The 20,525-nt window shown below is 37.0% G+C and overlaps 1 protein-coding gene across 1 annotated transcript in view; it reads right to left on the bottom strand.

Annotated features, from left to right (window-relative positions):
* TMTC2 (transmembrane O-mannosyltransferase targeting cadherins 2) overlaps positions 1-20,525 on the bottom strand; it is a 360,995-nt gene that overhangs the window by 41,110 nt on the left and 299,360 nt on the right. The window contains exons 10-11 of the mRNA XM_040981140.1: positions 15,512-15,626; positions 5,537-5,600 (exon numbers count right to left, since the gene is read on the bottom strand). Of these exons, the coding sequence (XP_040837074.1) occupies positions 5,537-5,600; positions 15,512-15,626 (179 nt within the window). The remainder of the gene's footprint in view (positions 1-5,536; positions 5,601-15,511; positions 15,627-20,525) is intronic.

The following is a 20,525-nucleotide window of genomic DNA, read 5'->3' on the forward strand; positions in this document are numbered from 1 at the left end:
TGTGTACCTGGTTAACATGCAGCTCATGTCTTTCACAAAACACTTAGGAGATAGCATTAGTTACTGTCCTGATAAGTAAGGATGGTGATTCACATAATCCCCCTCCACTCCCTCTCAGCGTTAAAGTGCATGTTTTTCAAGAGCAGAGGTAATTTTTCATTGCTTTGGAATCCTATGACATTGCAGAGACTTGCACAAATCTGGAATCTGATTAAAAATAGGTAGGATATGTTTAAAATAAAATAATATTAATAAAAATACAAGATATATAGACTTGATCATTGGTAATAACATTTTCCAGACTCTGGAGTGTTCTAAAAGCCAAGTCAAAGGAGTTGACTTTGTACCATGCAAATTTCCCAATCTTCACATTAAATTTTTTTTTAATCCTTAATGCACAAATTGGCTTAAATCCCACAGGAAGAACAAAGCAGTTTTATTTGAATATTTCCTCTAGTCCTGAAAACTCAGCATTTTTTAAAGTGCATAAGTGGGAGAGAAAACTGTCTTTATAAAGCAATCTCTACAGAATGGTGAATTTACACCCAAAAAATTTACAAATGAAACTTGAAAAACTAAAACAACAACAACAAAAAAAGTTATCTGAGAAGCAGACTTTCAATTACATAACTAGTTTTTTAAATTAATGAAAGGTTTAATTTTAGAAAAGTCACTTCTAAGATGAAATGAGATTAAAAAATTTATAATGGCGCCCTTGGTGATACACATTTTGCTGTGTGTACTTCAATAAAAGGCAATGCACTGAACATCTCCAATGAAGAGTTTATACCAGGACCTAAATTTGTATTATATTTGCCAACTTACATATCTTTATTTTGTCATTTAATCACTGGAATCGTTAATAAGATACTTCAGAATATAATTAAAAATTTGAATTTCAATTACATTAAAAATTAAGCATATTGTACAAAAAAGACAGACCATGTGGACTATAATGAACAAATGTAATAGGTAATTCATGATTAAGGAAGCAAATCCCATTAATGACCAACATTATAATGATAGTAGTAAGCAGTAGTGCAGGCAGGTTGCAGGGCATACTCTGCATATGCTCTCACATAAGGAGGTAAGTGGTAAGCTAACCACAGAAAAGGAAAGGTACTTGGTCTAGTGCTCAAGGCAACTCTGTACCATTTCCAAGTGCCAGTGTTTGATATTCAGATTGTGTTCCAAGCTTCCTGTTTCTGCCTGATTAGTAGCCCTGGCCTTAGCAGGCAATCGGTACTGTTTTGCTGGGAGACTTTTTCTCTGCTTTTCCACATTGTCTGCCTTTCAAATTTAAGCCAATCAATCACTCAGGCAAGCAAGCGAGCCTAGAAAAAAATAACTGTTTTATGTACAAAGGAAAAAGTAGCTAGATAAATGTTATATAGGTGTTTTAATTTAGATCAAATATCTTGTTGCTAAAAAAAGTTATTATATCAGCTATTTGTCTAGATAGGATGTTATATTTTGGAAGAGAAACTCAGATTATTGTCACAGTTCATATTTTATTACTCTTGACTTTGTGACTCCTTATCTACACTATGAACCAAAAAAATCAAATCACAATTCATAAAATGTATTACAAAATGATTATATCTGTTGACTTATCGAGTGCAATACCTTTTTCTCATAGCTAAGCTTGAATTTTGTATTCTATATGAACTTAAAAAATAATTTATTATCACCAGATAAGGGAAGTATCACTTGAGTAAATACATTTTGAAAAGCAGTCTGTAACACATTTATGAATTAATGGCTTTGAGTTAGTGATTAAATATTGATTTTATGACTTGGCTCATCATTTAAAATAACCTTAAAAATAAGACTGAACTCTTTTGGAGCCTTATGTGTTTTGACTGTTAAGTGAGCTCATAAAACCTTCATATCACTACCCCATCACTACTGCACTGAAGAAAACTATCTGAACAAATAGTCAAGAAAAGCAAATGATGAGGCCTGTATTGGTGGCACAGAGGGTTAAACCACTCACTGCAACACTGATATCTCACAGAAGGGTGCTGGTTAGATGGAGACCCTGCTCCACTTACTACCCACCTCTGTGCTAACGCTGAGAAAACAGTGGAGGATGGCTCAAGTGCTTAGCACTCAACACCTATGTAGGAGACCATGAATGGAGTTTCTGTCTCTTGACTGGCCTAGTCCAGCAGCTGTGATTGTGGTCAGTTGGGTGTGAACCAGCTGATAGAATCTCTCTCTCTCTCTCTCTCTCTGTCTCTTCATCTTTCTCTCCTTCCATCTCTCTGTCACCGTCAAATAAATAACTATATTTTGCTTTTAAAAATCAAGTCTTGCTTATTCAGAAAGAGAAATGACACCCAAGTGACTGCTACACACTGAAGTTTGAATATAATCGTTGCTAAAAAATATATACAGGGACAAAAAGAGAAACAAAAATTCCAGTTCCTTACCTTCACTACAGATATAATAGTAACTTTGATTCTCCACATTGAGCCATTTTCTTAGAAATCTTGCGCCAGGGTGTCTAAGTCAGGTATTTACAAAGCTGTGTCTCCTGCACAGGACAGTGGATGCTCTGAGGCACTCATCACTGGTAACGTGGAGAGTCATTCACTTCAGCTCCGTTGTCCCTAACTAGACTGTGAACTCCTAAGCAGATGGTCTTTCCTATTTTGTTCAATGTTGTGTACATCCGTTAAGGTAGCTAGGTTGACGTTAGCCTGTGTATGTAAAAGGGGCTCAGGAAGATGGGAATTACTAAAGTAAATGGAAATTCTGTGTGGTGGAAAGAGGAGAAATGCAAGTACAGGCCAGACTCGCGGTTGCATTCCTAATGTAATGTCCTTGTTCATTATTCTTGCTTGGTGGGTTCCAGCCTTTCTCCTGGGGGCAGGGGAGGGCAGTTTTAGGGGAATCTCTCTAACCCTACTCCAATGGGGTCATTTCCTAAAACACTGTTCTGGTGAGGTCCTGAGAGGATTTTCAGAACCCCGACACTCAGACAGCCCTCCAATAGCAACTCCCAGAAGAGGGAGGAGGGGAAGGAATTCGAGAGGGGCGGGACACACTTATAACCATAAAAACTCCAGTTGGAATATAGATCAGGTTTTCAGTCCTTTGCTGGGATGCTCATTTGATCTGTCACATGCGCTCTCCTCATTACTAGTCTAAAACAGACATGGTCCTGAGTGCTGCCTGAAGACGCCCATGGTCTACCAGGTCATTTTTCCTACATTGTGTTACTTTGCCTACCACTACTGTGTCTCCCATCTAAATTCTTTTTCTGCATAAGCAAGAACTTCTGAGCAGCCTTCTCTAGTTAAACATCCAGTGTTTAAGTCATATCTGGTTCTCAATAACCATTCACAGAATAACTAACTGGAAGGATGGTTATTGTCTTGGCTTCCCAGATCTTTTCTATAAAATACGATTTCTTTTTCTCTTTTCCACATCAACCTTTCTTTTATGTGCACAGTGGCTTAGATGATATGTATTCCACTTAGTTATAATGCTGAGTGAGTTACTAACTTTGCTGACCATCAGCAGTTATCTGTGGGCTGTTGTGAGAAATGAATGAGGGGATTCAGATAAAGCATCCAGTACAGTCCTTGGCATGTAATAAATGCCATGTGAATCTTAACAGTCATTACTCTTCCCATTGTGGTTATTAAGTTATTTTCTTCTGCTGCAGACAACTCATCACTTCCTGAAATATCTTGTAATTAATATAATGGGCTTGAAAATGGTCATCTCAAAATATGTTACTGTGGCATCCTGAGCATTTTAAGCTGAAGCCAATTGAGAAAACTGTAGAAACAAGAAGGCTTTTCTTTGACTTTTTCCGCTCCTTTCAGCCTTGCAGTAGGTCACAAGGACGTCAGTAAAATCCTTGTCCCTGAAGACACAGAACATGGAGAAGACTCTCCACCAACAGGCCTTGTTAAGTTTACTTCAATCTACTACCACTGCTTGATGACCTGTTTGCTTCAGTCATACTGCCGCCCAATGGTCCATAAAAGTACAGTGCAGTTCTTTGGGCCTTCATTTCTGAAGGTTCTTACATCATGTAAAATTATAATTTAAAAAATATGCATGCTTCCTTTTCATTGTTGTTAAACTGTCTTTTGGTCACACATGTCTCAACCATGAACTCTGTGAGGAGTAAAGAAAACATCCTGCTTTTTGTCTCTTAAAAAAGAACCTGGGGACATTGTAGATGCTGTCCTTAGATTATTCATGGCTCAATCACCCTGGGAATATAAAGACACTTTCCACGTAGCTTTCTCTCTGGGAGCATTAATCCTCTCTTCTGTTCTCGCACAGGGCTGTATATAACTTTGCATAGGAACTGCCATTCCCTATTTCAATTAGTTAACTATTTTCAGTCTACTAAGCTATAGTGTGTGATATTTGAAGGTAATAAATGTCAATATCCTGTCGCGTGCTTGTCCAATGAATGAATCACTGTGGAAAATTAAGACTCACCTCATCCTCTGATCTCCTATCTCAACCCATCCTTTGTACTCACATTGTATGTGCTCATTCACTATTGTTTCAAAACTGCATTTCTCACTGCATGATCTAGAAAGCATAGCAGGATTTAGTGTCACAATGAAGAATGAATAGAAATAAAAGCAATGTGCTGGAGTTACGGATATACTGTGACTAAAATGTGCCTACGAGACCAAGACGAAATTAGTTGTTAAGTTCTTATTTTCTCATAACAGCTATCCTATTTCCATAGTAATGATCTAATTTATACCCATCTTATTTTACGGAATTTGGATTAATCCAGAGAAAACTAGAATGAAAATGTTCTTGATAAACTTGAAAATTATAGTTATTAGAAATAGAGATTTTGCAGGATGGAGGTATACAGCTCAGGATTTGTATGTGGGAATAAAAAATAATAGACATTTAATGTCAAAGCTAAGAAACTGTAAAGCAATTCATTTTTAAAAAGTATCATAAAACAGGGCCTGGTGCAGTACCCTAGGAGCTAAAGTCCTCACCTTGCGCATGTTGGGATCATGCATGGATGCTGGTTTTAATCCTGGCTGCCCAACTTCCCATCCAGCTCCCTGCTTGTGGCCTGGGAAAGCAGTTGAGGATGGCCCAAAGCCTTGGGACCCTGCACCCATGTGAGAGACCAGGAAGAAGTTCCTGGCTCCTGGCTTGGACTGGCTCAGCTCCTTCCTTTGCGGCCACTTGGGGAGTGAACCAGCAGAAGGAAGATCTTCCTGTCTGTCTTTCCTTCTCTCTGTATATCTGACTTTCCAATCAAAGTAAATCTTTAAAAAAGTATCATAAAATAATAAATGGAAGATATAAAACACTACTAACATCTGCAATGAAATGATAAAAATGTATTGTGTTTTGCATATGCTAAAAGCAGCATTCTTTTTACCTCCAAAAGATGATTGAGACTGATGGATTTCATCATTAAATTAGCCAGCTAGTGTGTAAGCAGAAACAGAAATCAGGAAAGAACCTAGTATCATGCAACCATCATATGTCTCTGAGTGGCACTTCTCAGCAGGAAAGTACTTACGTTAGGCCTCAGTCTGGCTGCCAGATCGTAGTACTTCTCAGCTGCTTCATTGAGGCTAGCCTGTCTGTAAGCAAAACAAAACAAAACTGTATCAGTTTTTTTGGGGCTAATAAACAAGGATCCTGTAGCAAGGTAATATTAGTTAAATACAATTACAGACACCACCAGTCCAATAAGTTAGACAAGCAGAAGAGTGTTGTAATAAATTTTGTTATTATGCCTAAGTCAGTATAAATAGCACCTCAACATATTACTATGCAGGAAATGTTATTCTTCACTTACACATTATGAATTAGAGAAATTATTGTCCTTCGCAAAGCTAATCCAGGTATTACTACATGAAGCTTGGAGTCTTAGCTTTAGCAGATGACATAAAGTTTAATTTCATTTTACAGATTGTCAGAACTCAGTATTAGCTTTGTTTTATGACAATGGTAAGTATTTTCAGGATCTCAAATTTTTTGCCTAGAAATTCTTTTTTTATTATTTGAAGAGAATTTTTAAAAATGTGTATCCAATAAAAAAATGAAACAAAATAAAATAGATCACTTTTTGCTGGTTACTGGCCACCATGTTGGACGCAGGATCTGACCTCAGCTAAATGGATAAGCTGTTCTGACACAGTGACACAAAGTTGAAAGAATGACCAGAATTCTTTCACATGGTACAACTAATGGGGCTGTAACCTGGTTATTATTCTTCCTGTAAACACTTGCTATGGTTTATTTCAGTACTTCATTATTGGAGCTACCTTGTTTCCTGTGCCAATTCAACTTTTCCAGCCTTGCATCTATTCTGTAGTTTCCATAGCCTTCAAACAGCTGGCCTGCTGACAGCCAAGCTCCATTAGAGGTACCACTGATTTATATAAGTAAGATGCTTACTGAGTTGTACACATTAGTTCATTCATGGCCTGTTATTGCAATTCACAGTGAGGACCTAGGCTGGGCCAACCTGTTAGCAGAAGGACTCAGGGTTCTGAGGCAGTCCATCAGTTAGCCTGTGAAACACATGCTGCTTCAGAAGATTTTCAAAGAGGAGAACAAGCTCTAAGCAGTTCCAACCTCGTGAACATATCTGAACACTGAAGAACAGCTGCTGAAAAACATTATATTCACTTTCAGATGATACATATTCAGCATGATTCTGATATGAGTGGTCAATGGCCACAGGACTTGCACTTAAAATTAAGTCCTGTTTTCTCGAAGCTGTAGTGCCAAGAAGATTTTGAGACAAGATGGTGCAGAGGTCACCAATAAAGAGGAAAACATTCCATTTTCTCAATTAGAAAAAAAAATCACAATCAGATTTTTGTTTTAAAAAAAGAGAGAGCTACAGATTACAGAGCTGTTGTACTTTGGTCAAGTAAATAAAAACCATGAAGACAAACCCCACACAATCATATAGGAACGACTGCAGATAGCATTTGTTCAGACAGCAAGGCACAGCTTTCTAATTTTTAAGAAAAAATAATCAGAAATATAGTTAGTTTTAACGGAGGTTACAAAAAACATAAAAACTTCTACCTAAGGCTCTGCTGGACCACTGATAGGTTACAATGTGCTGTTGCCATTTATATTCTCATAAATGTTAAAGTTCGATTTTAATATGTCAAGAAAAGTACTTTAGTCTGGTATGAAACAGTAAAAATTCCCTCACTGGAGTGTTTAATGAAGGTTCCCTTCCACTAAACGACAGAATCACTTTGGTTCGGAGTCCTTTAGAAATCTGAACCACAATTCATTAGGTCATGCCCTGGAAGGGTTTTCTCCAGAGAAAAATAAAAGGCCCAGAGGTAGGAAATTAGAGTAACATAATACTACAAAGACGTAACTTACTTTGAAGAAAGATCAACCAATAGATGTCCAACATGGAAAGTATTGTTACCATTAATATTCATCTTTATGATCATTCATCTTATGAGTTAGATAAAGATCAAAAAAGAAACGGGGTCCCATTAAATGAAATGCATTTAAAATAATAGTCAACTCAACTTTAATGGATTTTTCTACCAAAATGGTTATTAATTATTTAAAGTCTTCATATCCTTTAGTGGTCTAATTCCCCAAAGAGGTGTCTAGTTCAGGAGATTTAATTTCTGAAACACTTAGAATTGATGATCTAATGAAAATGGAAAGAAAGCTCTTAGAATTTATTACACTTGTCATATAAGTGTAAAAATCTTCACCCTAGGGTTTTGTTTCTAATATGAAATAGTGTTTATTGACTACTAATCAGCAGGTACTTATGGCAGCAATGAAAGAGAACAGTGTATCAGCTCTGCCCACAGAACGTATGCTCATTTCTATCTTTGTCTCACTAAAACTCATGAAAGACCTCCTAAATGATCCGCACACCTTAACCGCATAAAAGACAGAATAATCAGCAAATGTTTGAAATGTGTAGAAATTGGTAATATTTTGCAACATGTGTAGGGAAATTACTTAATGTTGTCAGGAACCCCTCCCATGAGACTGCTGAAGACTAATTAAAGGACTCACATTCCCAAGACTTCTAGAATATATCTGTTTAAAGCAAGGATAGAGGTGCTTTTTCAGCATATTTATATCCTTTCTACTTTTACCTTCTCCTTTCTGTGGCAGAAAATTTACAAATCTTCTACCCAAGTGTTGATTATTTTCATTTACCAGTTTTTACCGGTTAAAATCTATACTACGAAGCTTAAATTTAATAACTACTTTTAAAGATAAGAAAAACAATAGCCCATGGCAGGTTTTTCTTTTTCTTTTTTTAGGAGATTTGCATTGGATATTGAGGGGACACCTAAGTTTCCATGGGTCTAAGTGGATGATTCAGAAGGTTACTAAAGAGTAACAGCAGTTGGCTATGGAAGAAATCTCTTTCACAGACTAGATGAAGAGACAGCTTACGAAGCCACAAATGAGATAGTGAGAAAGACACATCACTAACACCCAAAATGTGGGTATGGTATGACACATATCTAGAGAATAAAGATTAAATGATCACACCAATAAACTACATCAACTAGAGAGGTAGATGGAGGCTTCCTTTCTCATGAACCATCCATCTCATGAGGTTGATTGTATCTTTTACACTAACTCCAGCAGCTAATTCTCAGGAAAGGCTAAAAAACTAGAAACAGAACAGATGGTATTTGGGAACTAGGCTATGTAATAAACCGTGAATTCCCAAAGCATGCCTGGATTGGGTAGAATATGCTTTAGAGTTTTTTAGATTTTATTTTTCTGCTATTAATGAAAATGTAGACTCAGAAAAAAGAGCTCCCCAAAATTAATGTCAACAAACTTCATCATTTGTGTATGGCAGAATTCTAGGTTTTTTTTTTTTACATGAGAAAACAAAATTTAAACCAATCAAAAATATATATGTTTCATATCTCTAATTCCTATCTCTGGTGTTAATTGCTAAGAGAAAACTATTTTGGAACACAAGCTTGTAGCCTAATGATCTTTTTTTTTTTTTAACAGTATGTTTCTGTGTTGTGTGACCTCAACACATGCAGAAAACCACGTCTGCATGTCTGTTAAGGAGGGATGTAGAAAGATGAGCATTGTTTTTTTAAAGATTTTTTTTTTTTGGAAAGGCAGATTTACAGAGAGGAGGAGAGACAGAGATGAAGATCTTCCATTTGATGATTCACTCCCCAAATAGCCACAATGGAAAGAGCTGACCCAACCCAAAGCCGTGAGACCAGAGCCTCTTTCCAGTCTCCCACGTGGATGCAGGGTCCCAAGGCTTTGGGCTATTCTCCAATGCTTTCCCAGGTCACAAGCAGGGAGCTGGATGTGAAGCCGGAGCTGCCAGGATTACAATCAATGCCCATGTGGGATTCTGGTGCGTGCAAATTGAAGAATTTAGGGGTTACTGTGCTGAGTTTGGACTAATGATCTTATAGGATAAGATATATAAAAGCAATTTGGGGAGCAATTTTATTATGAAATCACAATATTTATGAAACATTTAAAGGCCACTGAATTAAAATAATGACAATTACCTATATTTTAATACAGTTCTTGTTATATTTGTTAGACTATTAAATTTGGTTTCTTTAAAATATAAAAGCCACTCTGGTCGTATTAAAAGTGTCCTGTTACCTGCAACTATTAGCAGCTGTAAAACATCAATTTTAGCCCATTCATTAGAATAATAATATTTTATCAATGACTTAGTCATTATTTTCAATAATTTTTTTTCACTAGAGAGAGTACTGGCTTATGTAGCAAAAACGTAGAATGAAACAGTAGCTGAGTTTTCATGGATTCTTGCCAACAGTTAACATGATGCTCAACTTGAAGTTACTCAAAGCAGCACTAAACTTTAATTCTAGTTGATATGTGGCAAGCTGGAATAGTCGTAGGAATGAAATAAATGAGGACATAAAATGTATGGAAAATCTATAAAATAGCAAAACCAGAGTCACTCATGTATAAAAACGATGGAACATAAATAATCTTCCATTGAAACTCCCACAATTATTTGTTCATGACCATTAATCCTTATCAAACATTTCTGTCAACATTCAGTGTGGGTTTTTTGATTTGTACTTCTCTGTCCCTATTCTAATAGAGGATAGAAAGGTAATAAAGAAATGTAGCAAAAAAGAAACCAAGGAATGTTGACTTAAAAAAAAAGATGCATATTTGCCTGAATAGCAGAGTTACATGACAGTGGTAAGGGGGGAGAACTGGTTCACTCCCCAAATGGCAGAAAGAGCCAGGGCTGATCCAGGCAGAAGCCAAGAGCCATGAACTACATTTGGGTCTGCCACATGGGTGACAGGGTCCCAGGGATGCAGGCTCTCCTCTGTTGCTTTCTCAGGAGTCTTAACGAGCTGGCTTGGAAGTACAGCAATTCACACCAAAGCAGGCTCTTCCACCTGGTCTTTTGGCACGGAAGGTGACAGCTTACCCAGCCTCTAGAGGATGCATTTAACGAGTGGCGCAGGATTCATAAGCATGTTGACATCTCAGAGGCCCTGAGTTGGGAGAGGCCCACTTTTAAATTCATCTGACACTATCCTTTGCTTTAAAACGTTAGAACTAACTAGGAGATAGCTGGAATTAGCCTTTCTTTGCCAACAGTTGGCAGTAATATGTAATGTATGATCAAAAATGTCAGTGATGTTGGAGTGATTTTTTTGGTAGTCTTGGAAGTGTTAAAGAAGCAAGCATATAGTCTAGAGCGGCTTGAGGATAGCTAAGTGCTTTGTCAGGTGTGCATTTAAATTCTATGTCACTTTTAGGAGAATTTATAAAGCAGATATTATCTCTAAATCATATATATATATATGTATGTATGTACACTTCCATATTTTGTTATTTAAGCACAGAAATGAAAAGATAATGATTCACTCTGATTTTCAAAAATCTGTACAGCCTTTGAAATGTCTCTCCGATAATGAAGAATCTATGTTTAAATTTTGCCATAACTTTACCTGTATTTTAACATTGAAAGGGGTCTCATTACTTAGAATTTAGATAGTTCATTCCCCATTTTTGCTATAAATCCTTTCTCCATCATAACTCTATTCAAGAATCATGGGTTCTTTCTCACCAGTTGCAAGAACATTAGGAAGCCAATGTGAAACAGCAAAAACAAGCATTGTTTTACCCTTAAATCACAGCTTCACTGTGACAGGCAACTGACTGAGTCTCAATATTTTCACCTGTAACATGGGAATACTACATTTTATTCTGCAGACACGCAATCTGCACAAAATATGGGACAGTTGTTCAGCCCAGCAGTTTTAACACCTGCATCCTTATCAGAGTATTATATCTTAATTTTTGGCACCAGTTTATTTAGTTTATTGAGCATGTAGATCCTTGGAGACAGTGGTGGCCCAAGAAACTGAGTTGCTACTGTCCATGAGGGTGACTTGGAATGAGCTAATGGATTGGCCTGAGTATCAGTCCTGGCTATTGGGAACGTTTCAGGGCTAGGAGTCCTGTGTGGGAGATTTCTCTATCTTGCTTTGCATCTGAAATAACTTTAAAATCATGAAACTACGATAAGCAGATAGATGAACAAACAAATACAAGATTCTGGTTAATCAGTTGGTGAATTACATAATAACAACAATAAAAACCTCACCAGAAGCTATGAATGGTATAAGTCAGGTAGAGGGATTTTAGTACCTCTAGACTTCAGCTCAGGAATCAAATATATTCATGCTTTGCCTGGTTTCCAGATCTAGACTGAAAAAAAAATGCCCAGCAATCTATTCTCATAAAATGTTTCTAACAGAATAATTGATTCAATAGCTTCCTCTCCCAACTCAATAGACACAACTCCACTGAGTTCTAGCATTTTAAACTCCTTTGATGCTTTCTTTTGATAACATCCAATCTTACTTATTTTTTAAGTGCTCTCATCTGGAAGTGTCTAGTGCTTTTCATCTTATTTGAAGTAGTAAAAATGTCTCCGTGTGTTGTCAACGCTCATTGTGAGATCTCTCCACATCTGTGATCATCTTCCCTTGTAAATACATCTGGCAATTAGCCACAACGCAGGTCCCACTTTCCCAAGCAAGGCAGACCCCTTCCTTCATTTTTCAATTTCCTGCACATGATTCAGCTCCCAAATTCAAAGGAAACCTCAAGAGATTGAATTCAAAGTTAGCAAAATGAGAGATACCTGTAATCCAGGGGAATCTTATAAGAAATGAGACATCACTTTGCTGTTTTTGCATGGTACAGTTGTTAGATTTTTTTTTTTTAAACAATTCAGTCATTTATTTAAAGGTGAGAGTTACAGTGAGAAAAAATGAGATCGACAGACCTTCCATATGCTTTTTGACTCCCTAGAATATCACAACTTCCAGGGCTGGGCTAAGCCAAGCCCAGGAAATATATCCAGGTCTTTCACTTGAATTGTAGGGGCCCAACCAGTTGGAGTGTCTTTTGCCACCTTTCCAGGCCATTAGTACAGAGCTGGATAAGAAGCGGAGCAGCTAGGCCACAAACTGCTGCCCATTTGGGATGCCAGCTTTGCAGGCTTTGATTTTACCTACTATACCACAACACCACAATCACTTCCTGGATTTTAGTAATTGCTAAGCCCTAGTGAGGACTATGTGGTTGAGTATATATACATATACTCTGTATGTAAAATACAGAGAGGCTATATGATTATAAAGCATATATGAGGGTATACACATCACATATATTCATACAAGCATGTAAATATAATGATGGGCATATTTACACATATTTTTGAATGAATTCTCCAATCTTTCAGCTTTTCAGGAATCATTTTCATGCCCACGATACTTTCTGCTAAGTTCCATGGAAACAGCCACAATTTTGATTTAAACTACTAGTTCATAAATTGTGTAATGTGTTCATTAAAATAATAGACACAGATTCTATTCATCTGCTAGTAGTAGTATGTTTTCCTTTCCAACAATTTTGTATCCTGCTAGGATAACATAGGTGATATTGTGCTGATAAGCCTACTGGTAAAACTTCATGGATAAAGAAAAAGAAGCTGATGTCTCACTCAAGGCATTCATTTCCACTTGGTAACTCCAGGGTCTGTGTTTCCACTATTCCCAAATCAATAAAAGAGAAACTGTATTCCTACATATTGGTTCAAGAGTGCCATACATCAGGTTCACTCATATGCAATGATCTAAATAAAACCCATGCAGCAGACCTTAAAATTCGAAGAAGGCTAGAAAGTAAGTCTCACTGTGCTTTGGAAAGGTGAGGGGCCATATTTGTTGACCAACATCTATACTACCTTCCACACAGCTTGTGAATCATTTTCAATATGGAATTTGTACATGTTGCATGTTTCTCTTGTGCTTTTAACATTAATCTTCCTTGCCTAAGTCCCTTAAAGCTTGCTAGGTACAACTGGTTTTGCTATCTGAATTGCCAGAATAAATAATCTATTTTGAGTTTTGTGTTTATGCAACAAAGGAAGAGCTCCAAGTATTAATCAGAGCTGAACTGGGTGTGTTAGATACTCCTCAAATTTCACTTTCCCGAAAAATTATTTGTCCACAGACACCTGGCCTGAGGCTCTCACTTACGCCAATCTAGTCTCACTGAAACAGAACTCAAAAATTGCACTTAGTAGTTTTTCTTTTTAATACATGTAGATCATTTTTTGGCCATTTCACTAGAAATTAGACAAGAAAATGGAAGAGGAATTATTTTTTAAAGGGTTCATTCTCACATACACACTTGTATTAGTAAATACGGGAAGCAATGGCCAGTGGATTAGATCGATGTCAATATCATGGGTTGTTCAATGCACTTCAGTTACATCGGATATTACCACTGCGAAAAGTTGGTAAATCCCACAGAAAATGTCTCTGCACTATTTCTTACACCTACATGTGCAACTCCATCCCTTCAAATAGAAATTTGAAAAGACATAGCTCCTCCTGTTCTTTCTAAAAGTTCTCAGCTCAGAGTCACCCAAGTATGAACTAACTTTCTTATTATTTTTCTTTCCAACATAATTACAAATGTATCCCTAGACACCAAGCACTGAGACAGCCATGTGAATGTCAGTTAGCAAAAACAGGGTGTTGGAGTGAAATTCAAGTTAACAGCATGAGTAATGGGGCACACATACTGTAAACAGAACAACTGATTTTAAGCAATTTTTTCATCATTTGAATTTCTTATAAACTCAAACTTTATCCTAAAGCACCACTTCCTAAGACACTTTTTTATATTCACACAAATTTTAAAGATTTATTTATATTGTTAGTTAGTTATACTGGAGATGCAGATTTATAGAGAGAAGGAGATACAGAGAGAAAGATCTTCCATCTGTTGGTTTACTACCCACATGGCCCCAACAACCTGAGCAAAGTAGATCTGAAGCCAGAAGCCAGGAGCTTCTTCCAGGTCTCCCATGCAGGAACAGGGTCCCAAGGCTTTGGGCCGGACTCTACTGCTTTTCTAGGCTACAAGCAGGGAGTTAAATGGGAAGTGGAGCAGCCTGTGCTTGAACTGGCACCCATATGGAATCCCGGCAGTTGCAAGGCAAGGATTTAGCCACAGGACCATTGTGCTAGGCCCTACACAATTTTTAAAAAGCATTCATTCATTTCTTTCTTACTTACTTTCTTTCTTTTTTTTCCTTTGGTAATACAGAGTTACAGAAAGCAAGAAAGGGAGAGACACTGCTGTCTCATTCCCAAAGAGGCAGTAATGGCCTGCTTGCTCCAGGCTGAATCCAGGAGCCAAAAGCTTCAACCAGGTCTCCCAGATGGATGCAGGGGTCCAAGGATTTGGCCATGTTTAGATGCTTTCTCAGGTGTATTAGAAGCACACTGGATTGGAAGAGGAACATCTGAGACTCAAACCAGAATCAAAATTGGACGCCAGTGCTGCAGGTGAAGGTTTAACCTGTTATACCACAATGTCAGTCTCTTATAATTTTATTGCCATGTTTTATGCAGCTTTTGGGGAAAAAAAAACACTTCTGAAAATATTCAAAGCAGCACTAGAATCTCAAAAACCATTTTGTATCATTATATAGCAACAAGGTTGATTACAGGGTCATTGTGAGAATTGCCACTGGCTTAAAGCATATTTGTATTTCATAATCTTCTCCACTATTCAATATAGTAAAATAAATCTACATGCCATATCCAATATGATTGATGTAAAACAAAAATATGGCAATGCTGTTGACTAACTGGCATAATGTTTAACTCTGGAGGCTTTTCATTAGAGTCAATAAATGTGATTTGTGAATTCTGTAACAATTTCAAAGGGGCAGAAAAGAGAAGATCTCAATAAAACTCATTTGCCTTAGACATTATTAAACAAACTAGAACGAATAAAATCATTCTTGCTAATGTTTAGATAGCTAAGAAGCATGGTTCAAAGAAAGCATGTGGAATGTGTTGGTAGGACAGGATAATCAGTAAAATTAATTGCCTTCATAAAGCCAGGCCCCTGTCTTTTAGGGTACATTAAATCAACAACTTCCACAACAACCAACCTGAGCATATGAGCAGCGTTGAAGACAACATCAAACTCCGTGCTATCCAGTTCCGCTGCTTTCTTTGCCATCTCAGCTGCTTCTATGAGGCGAGCTTCTTCCAGGAGAAACTGCCCTGCAAAAAAGGAAAGCAAACAGAATTCAACTCAGAGCACATTAATTATGAGGCAATAAAGTTATTATTAGTGTAAGTAAAGATGGTGGTAAAAGTTGATGTGAAGTTAAGAGCTAACAACATGCTCATTAGTTATACTGTATATGCTTTTCCTTTAATTGCAAGATAACTGAAGGCTCCCACTGAGTGCTTCAAAATCTTCTTAAAAGCAAAGCTTTTTAGAGACTATTCAAGCTGGAAGTAAGAGGAATGAATCTGAACAGTTTGTGTTTCTAAGCATAAAATCATGTATATCTACACTGAAGTATATTCACTTCATATACTTTATTATGGCTAAAAATACATTACATAAAGAAAATGTAAAGGTAGACGTGGCATTAACTTATTTACATTCAATAATAAAAACAGAACTAATTTTATAAGTTCATATTATTTTATATCCTTTCTTATCTGACAGAGGAAGAGAAAGAAATTTGTCTTTTGTCTGTTGATGAAACCTTAAATGCCTGCAGCACTTGAGCTGACCCAAGCCAAAGTCAAGTGCCAGGAAATTCACCCAGGCCCCCCACGTGGGTGGCAGAAACCCAAGAACTTGAGAGTCATCTGCTACTGTTCAAGTTCCTTTCTTAGGAAGGTGGATCAGAAGTATGTTGTAGCTGGGACTGGAAACAGCACTCCCACATGGATGCAGCTGTCCAAAATATGGCTTAACCTTTTGTGCCACAATGCCTACTCCAAGCTCACATAGTTAAGAGTACTTCGAGGTCAGTTTGGCAAGGTCAGAGTTATTGCATGTTGAGAGCAGGGCAGTAACTTTGTTGGAGTCTTGGCTTTTCACCCCAGCTTCCTGCTAAAGGGAAATCTGGGAGCCAGCAGGTGATGGCTCAGGTAGCTGAGTTGTCACCCAGAGGGGAGATCTGCTTTAAACTCAAGTCTCCAGGACTTGCCTTGATCCAGTGCTAGCTGTTGCTGCCATTTGGAGAATGACTCAGTGGGTGGGAGCTCTCCATCTGCCTCAATAAGTGAGTAAATGAATTTTTAAAAATAATTGCTGCAGTGGAAACCACATGGCTTTCTAAGGAATTCTTACATAACACTATGCCAAGAACACTGTAAAAAAGAAACTAACATAAACTTGGGCCCAACTCATAGGCTGCAAATAGTTGGCAATAATAGGTTAATTATTTATAGCTAGGGATTTATTAACAGCAAAATAATAATGTTAATATTTATGTCATGAGTGTATTTAAGTAAAACTAAATCAAAAGTTGACAAGAAAATGCCTAGGCCATCTATGCAATTGCCAGGTTTGTTCAACTGTGGTCTGAATTCCTGTTTGGGGTTTCCTGATTGCTTATACAACGTCATAGTACTGAAATGGTTACAGGAATGATTTCTCAAGTTCTGAGTTGTACACAGATATAGGAAAAACTGTAAAAGTCAGTTAATGCTCTCTTGTGCCTGTTGGGAACAGCCCATTATCTAATACATGTTATAAATTACTTTTAGCCACTATAGACCAACTTTTAAAAAAATAAAAGGGGAAATATGTTTCACAGAGTGCTAATACACCTTGGGCATGACTTCGATTAAACTAATTATAAACATAGATAAGTAAAAGTTATTGAGTAAAAATAGACAAGATTATAAAGCTTACTTTTAAAAACTAAGTGATGAAATTTTAGGACTGATTTGGATATCCTGTAGTTACTTCTATAAAATATTTGTCTGCACCTCAACTGTTGACATATGCCTTGTTAGAGTTACAACCCAGTTTAGACTATCCTAAAGTCTGCCAAGTTCAGCAAAATTATGCTTCAACACTATAAACAGCTAAATACTAAAGTGAAAATAGACACTAGACAGCTGAATAGTACCCTATAGCCATTTTAAGGTGTATAGCAGCCAGTCCTGTATATAAACTAAAATTGAAATGTCAATGAAGTGGTCACAGGATGTGGTTAAGAACTTGCATTTTTTAAAATATATTTGTTACTCAATACCACGTCAATTAATTCCATAATGTTGTAAATTGTTGTTGATGTTATGTTGGGGCTTTTAATTGACTGGGATGATATTCTGCCAGCTCTACCTTCAGCCAGAGATAGTCTCCCCAAGAAACTGAGGGTGAGAGATCTTTCATCCACTGGTTCACTCCATATTTGGCTGCAAAAGTGAGGCTGGGCCAGGCTAAAGCCTGGAGCTTCATCCAGTCTCCCAGGTGCGTGCAGGGGCCCAAGCACTTGGGCCACATTCTGTTGCTTTCCCAGGCACATCCACAGGGAGCCTGATCATTAGTGGAGAAGCTGGTCAATTTGGTGCCCATATGGGATGTTGGTGCTGGACAAAGTGGCTTAATACACTGTGCCACAGTGCCAAACCAAAACAATTTTTCTTTACAAATAAATATTATTTGTTACAAGAAATGGGATGTTAAGAATTAGATAATACATGGAATAGTGGGAAAATAGCAATAATGGACATTAATCACAAACTCATCAATAACGGACATCAGGTTAAACTCATCCTTGGGTTAGTTATGTTTAGTATAAACTTCATTAATTAAAACATTAATAGTAAATGCTATTTGCTTTTTAAATACAATATTTAAGTAAGAAATTACATTCATATATCAATTACTTATATTTTAAACAGGAAAATGTAGGAAATAACTATCCTTTTATCACTCCAGGCAGTATTTCATTCAAATTTAGAGTATACTGATAGGAAATTGTAACAATTAATTGAATATTGAAGGAAATTTTCTTAAAATTCATTACTTTAAACTGTATAAGGGAAACGGATATAAATTTGAAAGTAAATGATACCTATTGTATTATTTCACAAAGAATGACAGAGGTAAGTTATCTATATGATGAAGATGATAATATTCAATGACATAAGGGACCAATACACAAGCAATATTCACAACAAAGCCTTTCATCTTTAATGTTCAACAACAAAAGTAATAGTACTAATTATATGAAACCAAATACATAACTGTTATCAGAATTTAACATCCGTTTTAAGATAGCTTTCTCATGTAGCATGCACTGTGCAAATGGCCTATAAAATGGAAAATCTTCAGAAATTCATGTTCAGCATTATAAATGGTGACATAAAAATTCCTATATAAACATAACAGAATTCATTCATCATATTAATAATCAGTATAACAATGTACAATAATTAGATATTTGCATAATTCCCCTCACTGTTCATGACAGCCTTATATCTCAGTATGCCAGCACTGGTGTTCTAATATGATATAAGCATCAAATACTACAAAGTATAAATCATTTGTTTTCTTAACTGAATTTGAATATCAGAACTGAAATTGAAAGTAAATTATTCTGTCAAATTACACAATCAGCATTTGTTTAAAATATAGCACAGAATTAACAGAAAATAGACCCATCAACATTTCAACTACACAGAACCAACAGAAAATAGAGGAAAAAAGAAATACTTATAATTTTTTCAAATCTAACATTCTAGTTTATTGGCAAGAATCATTAATAAAATCTCCCTTTAACCTTTCTTGAGGACTTTACATCAAATCACTCTCTCCTTATTTGGTTTTGGTTGCACCAGACCACAGCCTCTTTGAAGGCCCCATGCTTCCATAGGTGACCTATTGCTTTACCTCCCTACTTGCATGGAAACCTAACATGTAAGGTTTTTTGCCTCTGAGATATCCCAGCTCGATTCCAGTTCTGTCTTGGGTATCTGTAATAGTCATTGCATTTGCTTATGCCTTAAGCATTTTCTTCTCATTGACTCTTCCTTAGAAAATGTTAGTACTGTTGGGATTGCTGATGATTTATACTTAATATAAATAGTTCACTTTGAAGCAGAGCATGTACTAAAAGAATGAAGGGGAATGGCATTAACTGTGTTGGAGTAAGAGTACATGCAGCATCACATTGGACTGTATGGCACACATCTTCAATAGTTGAGAATTTCATTTGAACTGAAGCTACTTAATCACTGCTAGGAAAAGTGGTCAATACTAGCAACCAAGACACAGGCGCCACTAACTATTAATGACTTACACTGCTAGTCCTAACTAGATTGAGAGAAATCTCAAAAGTTTATGGACTGAAAGCAGTTATTGGAGTTCAGGGACACAAGTGCTATAAGAAGGAGTCAGGATGCCCAAAGGAAAGAGGGAAAACAAGGAGGAGGCACTTCTGGGAGTCCATCTTTGATAACGGATGCCGGAAGAGCTGAAGAGGGACCATGTCCTTAGTCTCTCTAGCTTCTGTATATATCAGAAGCACCTGGAGGATTTGATCAAGGCTATCTTTCCAGAAAGGAAGATTCAAAAGACGTGGGATAGAGTCTGATCTATGTAATTTTAACAAGCTCTCAGGTGAGGTTGGTAGGGCTATTCTTATAATCAACTTTCAGTATAAGTGACTTATAGGAAAACTTTTTTTCTTTTTCTTTTCTTTTTTTACCAATAGTCTGGAAACATTACATCTGAGAGAAGCTTAGGTAATAAAATCGAGCCCTGATAGTAACCACCAGCATGTAGCATGCCATTCCCTATATTACAGAATATAATGGATTATACTTCCATAACAAGTTCAAACAGGTGATGCAAAATAAAAAGTATACCTTGATTTAAAAAATAGAGATCTTGAGGTTAGTGGGGTGGCTTGGCAAGCTCATCCTCTGTCTGTAGCACCTGCATCCCATATGGGTCTGGTCCATGTCCTGGCTGCTCCACTTCTGATCCAAGCTCCCTGCTTATGGACAGAATGGTTCAGGTCCTTGAACCCTGGACTTATATGGGAGACCAAGAAGAGGCTCCTGGCTTTACAACAGCTCAGGTCTGGCCATTGTGGCCATTGAGGGAATCAACCTATTCCTTCAAAGTCTTCAAAATAATCT

The sequence above is a fragment of the Ochotona curzoniae genome, unplaced genomic scaffold (assembly GCF_017591425.1).
Source record: "Ochotona curzoniae isolate NIBS_2020 unplaced genomic scaffold, NIBS_Ocur_1.0 contig_1014, whole genome shotgun sequence".
NCBI lineage: Eukaryota > Metazoa > Chordata > Mammalia > Lagomorpha > Ochotonidae > Ochotona > Ochotona curzoniae.